The 6578-nt window shown below is 30.6% G+C and overlaps 1 protein-coding gene across 1 annotated transcript in view; it reads right to left on the reverse strand.

Annotated features, from left to right (window-relative positions):
• Positions 1 to 6578, reverse strand: part of LOC117171484 — a 477779-nt gene that overhangs the window by 73808 nt on the left and 397393 nt on the right. Inside the window, exon 4 of the mRNA XM_033358841.1 lies at positions 5673 to 5806. Within this exon, the coding sequence (XP_033214732.1) occupies positions 5673 to 5806 (134 nt within the window). The remainder of the gene's footprint in view (positions 1 to 5672; positions 5807 to 6578) is intronic.

The raw sequence follows: 6578 nt of genomic DNA on the forward strand, positions 1-6578 counted from the left end.
GGAAGCATATTTTCCCCGTAGCAAATGTGTGCTACATCGAATGGGTCAACTCGAGCCTAACCTAGAAATAAATCTAACCTAGCCTAACCTAACCTAACCTCATGTTCAATTAATTTCTGTTAATTCAGGTTAGGTGAGGTCAGGTTCTGTTGGGTAAAGTTATATTAAATAAGTTGATATCAGGCAAGGGTTGATCCTTCACAGTTGTCTACATGTTTTTGAAGTGAAAATTTGCATCACTGGCATTATTTTGAAATTTATTGGCCTCAGTGCATGATTTTTCGTCAGTTTTTGAGGTTATGGCTCAACCATGACGTGATGGGTGATTTTTGATACCGAATTTGAATTTTTGTTTGTGCATTGTAATTGTAATTTTTAGTGAGTTTTCGTAGATGGCGGCGCTGAGTAGCACGCGACGGTTGAATCTCGCGCTTCGCATTCGATAATAGGTTACCTCGCACTTCGCGCTCGAACATAATTACATCTCGCGCTTCGCGCTCGGATATTTATTCTTTGCATTTTGGAATGCTTGAAAAAAACATTATCTAAAAGATCTCTTGTAGATGGCAGTGTTTATATGCGTCTTCATATTCTGAATTGTCTACTTAATTAAGTATAGTCAAAGATTAAGTTTCTCAAAGCTCTGTAGGCTTTGAGGTACACATTCTCATCGTGACACTCGCGATACTCGCTCGATTTCCGACAGACATTTGTAAACAGGTTTTGTTGGATTTTTTTCTCGTAACTTTGGTCGTTTTTCCACATATTTTTTTTTATTTAATTTTTTTTCAACGTTATTTTTCACGAATAAAACAAAAAGTACGCGTCCTATTAAAAAGTGATTCTTAACGAAACTGTAGATCTTTTTTGGGATAACCATTTTTGTTAATTCATATTTTTTCTTATCCTACATAGTTCGTCCACAAAATGGAATTTTTTATTTTCCATTATTTTTTGTGCATTCAAAATTTGAATTTTTGAATATCCGTACATAGAATTTTCGAATTCAGAAAAAAGTGGTCTCAAAAATTTTCAAAATGCCCTCACTTTTTTAATTTTTAGCAAAAATGGCTGGTTCACAAACTCGTATTTTCTTTTAGGACTTAAAAAAAGGGTGCCAAAGATGAATTTGATTCGTTCATTTTTTCGAAAGTTATCTTGTTTACGGACGGAAGGCTGGACGGTCAGCCGGATCGACAGACAGACAGACGCCATCGTTAAAACCTGATTTTCGGATTCAGGGGGTCTCGAAACGTGGAGACCCGTTGAGAAGTGTGATGTCAAATTTCCGACAATTCTAATACTTTCTCTATCATAAATGATAAGAATGTAAAAAAGCAAAAAAAAAATGGCGTATTCCATTTTATAATTTGCCTTTGTGGCGGCGCTGAGCGGACGGACCTCTTAATATAACGGTTTTTGTACGAAAAATTTCAATTCCCCATTTTAAAATTGTGTTTATGTGGGTTAGCTTTTCTTAACTGTCCCAGTAATGGTCAGTTTACCTGATTTCATTGAATAAGGTCGTCAATATTTTTAAATTGACATTTTTTAAATTTATTCTTTATAATCATCTGAAACGGCTTTTAAATGAAAAATCTTGAATTAAAGGGATTAATATTCAAATAAATTTAAATTCCAAGCTTCCCAAATACGACAATCTGCTAGAGAAAAAACATTGATATCAGGTAGTTGTGTCATTTGTACAATAAAATTTTAGAGAAGAGACAAAAAAGTTATAAAAAATCATCCTTCATTTGAAAAATAGATTTTCCGATAAATCAGAATAGATTATTCAACACTGAAATATTTCACTGTATGATAACCTACAATTAGGAGCAAATTATTATGAAATTGAAATTGTAGAAGAATTGTTTTGCCTTTGAATTATTAATTAAAACTGGTTTGTCAAAGAGGGAATAGCGACTGAAACATAGATTTGGAGACAAATGAAAAAATTTAATTGACATAAATTTGAATTTGAAGTCAAATATATATTTTCAATTATATACTTTCAATTATATAAAATACAACACAATTATATACTATTATATTCTTTATTCTTAGTACTCTTCTATATCAGCATTACTATGACCTCTTAGCCCGATTGGCAAATAAATTAAGAAAGAAAGTGCTTAGTGAGGAAAAGGAACTTATCTAATTCTTCTTCTAAGATCGCTTTTCCTCGAAGCATATTCTATACGTCTTTGGGGAAATTCACCAGAGTTTCCATAGTCTTTATTACTGAATAATTTCTTCCCAACTCTTTCTAACTTAAGGCTCATCATTTGAAAACTATTATAGGAAAATGAGAATAGTATGAAAAATTTTAACCTTCAAACCTCTTTTCTTCGTTACGTTTATGAAATATTTTTGTTTATTTTAATGATACTTAGATTAATTAGATCCGTTTTCAAAACTCAGATCAAGTTCATGGTTAAGGTGGATTTTTTTACTAAAGAATGTTTTAATTCATTTATTCTTATAAAATTATTGACCTTTCACGTCGTTGAACTTTTTCTTTTCTCTAAGGTTTACCCACATTGTGGCATAAGTTATATTTTAACCTCTTATATTAGCAGAAATGTCAAAAATCAATTTTTTCAACAATCATCATACTTTGTAATTAGTTTTAAAATCAATTAGAGATCTCACCGAAAACATTTAGGATGCGACAAATTTCGTCAAATGAAAAGTCATCATCACAATCAATATAGATTGCTTATCAAGTTTTCACCATGTTTTCCTTTTAATACATTTATAAAATTTTCACAATTTTTCCAATTTAATAAATTTCAAAATTAATTTTTTTTTTAGAATTGCTTGGCAAACTTTAATATTTCACAAAGTATGCTGATTGTGCTGATATCTTTTTATTTGAGGGAAATATTTGGATAGTAGACATTCTTGATGAGATTCCACTTCTCTTTTGATGCAAGTTTTTATTAAATAAAGGACGTGTTCAAAAGTAATAAAAATACTTAATACAATATTATGCATACGAGTGTCATTATTATCTATATCATAATTGAAATTGTAAGCATACTAAGTGTCTTCATTTGACATTTTCAGAGATATTCATCAATCGGAGTTACATTTATACATTTAACGGAGTTATTTTACTTTATAAAATCCACATAATATGCATATAAGTAGGTTATTGTATCGTTACTTTTTATTGATTCCAAATTATTTAAAGGAAATCGTTTGAATATTGATAAATGAGTGAAATATCTCTAAAAATTATTCCAAAATAAAATTTTTCTGAGAATGCACCTTATCGTCATCTAGTTAATTTATTCTAAAATTTCTAGACGTATCGGTTGACTAAAGATGATTACAGACTGACTAAGCTATTTAAAAATGTTACATTTTTCGTGTTTTCTGAAGTTGCTCTGTCCAGTTTATAAAAAAATGGACAATGTGTATACGTTAATGTGCAGAATTTCTAAAAATAAATCCAAGAATCCAAAAATAAAATTTGGACAATCGCCATAAAATGTTTCTACTGTAACTTGAAAAAAGATTTCAAAAAGTTTCATAAAAGAAAAGAAAAGAGTTAATTTTGTTGACAAAAATTAAAAAGTGGGAAATAAATGAGAAGGCAACCAGCCAAATCCCCTTGCTTCTATTTGTATTTATTTTGTCCTTTTTATTTTCATTATCATCAAATCACAATAAAAATCATTTGTAAAATTAATCACCAACATTTTGGCACTCATACAACACCCTTATCAAGGTAAAAAATAAAAAAAATTGGAGCAGGAAGGAACAGTCACGAAACCACGATGCTCTCTCCCTGACACCCGAGACTCAAGTGAGGTTCAAAATGCAAACCCATTAAAAACGCACCTTAAATATGTATTTAAATATATGATATATCAGGTATTTTTATGATGGTTTTTCATTTTGATCCTCATTTGATTTTAGGGTGTCAGAGAGAGAGAGAGAGAGAGAGAGAGAGAGAGAGAGAGAGAGATAGAGAGAGAGAAAGAAAGAGAGATAGAGCATCGTGGTTTCGTTGCTGTTCCTGTCTGCTCGAATGTAATTTTTATTCTTTCCCCTTGATAAGGCTGCTTCTATGAGTGTCCAAACTGTCATCATTACTTTTTTACAAATGTTTTTTATTGTGATAAGATAAAAATGAAAAAGATGAAATAAATAAAAAGAGAAGGAGGCGGATTTGGTTGGTTGCCTTTTGATTTTTCATTCCTATTTTTTTAAGCCAAAAAAAGAAATTTTTTTCTTTTCTTATTTAGAAATCTTTTTTGTATTTTTTCAAATTGCAATAGGAACATTCAATGGTGTTTGCCCCAATCTTATTGATGAATTTCTGGTTTTATTTGCAGAAATTCTGTAGATTAAATTGATTATTGGGCGTTAAATAGGATCATAAATTGTATTTTAATATGATTTAAATTTCTTAAATTTTAATGTGTGTACGTACAAGTTAGTTATTTGTAATTTTTTATAGATTCCAATAAGTCTGATGAAAATTGGTGAAAAATTGGCTGATATATAATAAATTAAGTACATGTGATAGGTCCTTTTTTGTGTACTTACTACCATTTTGACCAAAACACTATTTAGGTTCCTTTTTGACAAACGGTTTCAATTTTAGACGAAATATTTCTTTCGCGCTAGCTACAATGCGCAAACAATAATGCCAGATTTTAATATTGTTTACAGGAACATATCAATCACTGTTATTCATTAATGACGGTAATTTTGTTATCCAAATAATTGACTTAAGAATCATATTATATCATATTCGTTTTCATCAATTCTATCCGAGTATGAATATATATTTATACGAGGAAGATACCATCTGAATATTCCGAATTCCCTTTGCGGTTACTGTATGAAAATCTCTCGGGACATAACCGCAAGTGTCACTCGCAATTTTCCTGTGCAGAAATCCTAACGCGAAGAACACACCCCGTTATTGGATGGTATAACGTACTTACAGGGAAAAGTCGACATTGCTCTGGGAGTAGAAGTAGATTTAACAAAAAAAGTGCAACATCGAAGTCAACATAATCGAAAGTGACAAGCGAGGTTATTTTATTTCTTGGCGTAAAAGCACGTAGTTCAGTAAGGTCTTCGATTTCCCTCGCGGTGCACTCAATTTCCAGTCAATATAGTCTGAAGGGAACGACTACTCTCATCCCTGAGCAATAGGCCGGTTTACGACTGCCTTGCTTCTCCATTGAATGCAGGCAGCGGGAAAGATTGTATTAATTTTTCCACCGACGTGGAAAAGCGATTCTCGCTTTCAGTTCGTTTAGAGAGCTTTGAAAAGGACGATTCCTTGGCAGTAAGTGGAACATATTGGCTTTTCTAGCTTCGTGATTTTGTCTTTCTTACAAAAATTTCTTATGAAATGGAAATTTGTTGCTGGATTACTATTTTTATTGAGCGAGTTATCGGTTTTAATAAGGTTTTTCCCCAATTATCAGAAAAACTATGTAAGCCTTTCTTGGTTTATTTAAATTTTAAATTAATTCTTCAAAATATTTTCGCATATCTTTAATCCCAGATAAATAACCAATTTTAGCAAAACCTTACGATTTTGTTAATATCAACCTAATTATCAGAATATAGGAAAAAATTCAGTTTGCAGTTCAGTATCTGCTTTCATTATAAAAACTGTTTGAAAAAGAATATCTCACCGTTTCTCCATTAATGGTCCAGTGCATTTTGGCTTTAGGTATCGATGGATATGCTGTACAATTAGCAGTGATATTTTCACCAATTGTATATTCACCAATTAGTCCAACAATTACTGGATTCCCGCCTGGAGGGGCTGAAAAATTAATTTAATTAATTAATTACAAATATGAACATTCAGTATGTCAATCAGGTTCATAAATCTGTATGATTTATTTAACCAAAGTTATTTGGATTTTTGATTTTAACTTCAATTGCATGTAAAGACTCATTCTTATTCAATCCTTTAAAGTTCACACCTTACTGATGCTTCTAACATAAATTCTTGTGATGATTACGTAATTCTTTTATTAAAATATTTCAAATTTGAGGTTTGATCTCAAATTTGAGACCTGAAAATGATGAAAATCAAGTTAATGTGCATATACATAAAATGTTTCTCTTGCAATTTGAAAAAATATAAAAAATTTCCTGAAAAAGGAAAGAAAAAAATTCTTTTTGTGGACAAAAATAAAAAAAGTAAGACAAATGAAAAGTTCACAAACAATAATCATCAACGTTTCGGCACTCATACAACACCCTTATCAAGGCAAGACAAATTTAAGCAGGCAGGAACAGCAACGAAATAACAATGCTCTCGCCCTGATACCTAAGAATAAGCAAATTTTTGTTCAAAAAAACAATTTTTTTCTTTTCTTTTCTAGGAAAATTTGTTATCTCTTTTCAAATTACAACAGAAACATTTTATCGATTTCAAATCATAGATTTCAAATTATAATTTGCCTTATAATTTTCCTTTAATTATAATTTATGCCTTACGGTCCAATCGTAAATCGAAAAAATAAATATGAGTCAAAAAAACATGTTCTTCGAAACTCAGATATTTATTTAATAGAAAAAACTCCTTT

This window comes from Belonocnema kinseyi, chromosome 4 (genome assembly GCF_010883055.1).
Source record: "Belonocnema kinseyi isolate 2016_QV_RU_SX_M_011 chromosome 4, B_treatae_v1, whole genome shotgun sequence".
Lineage (NCBI taxonomy): Eukaryota > Metazoa > Arthropoda > Insecta > Hymenoptera > Cynipidae > Belonocnema > Belonocnema kinseyi.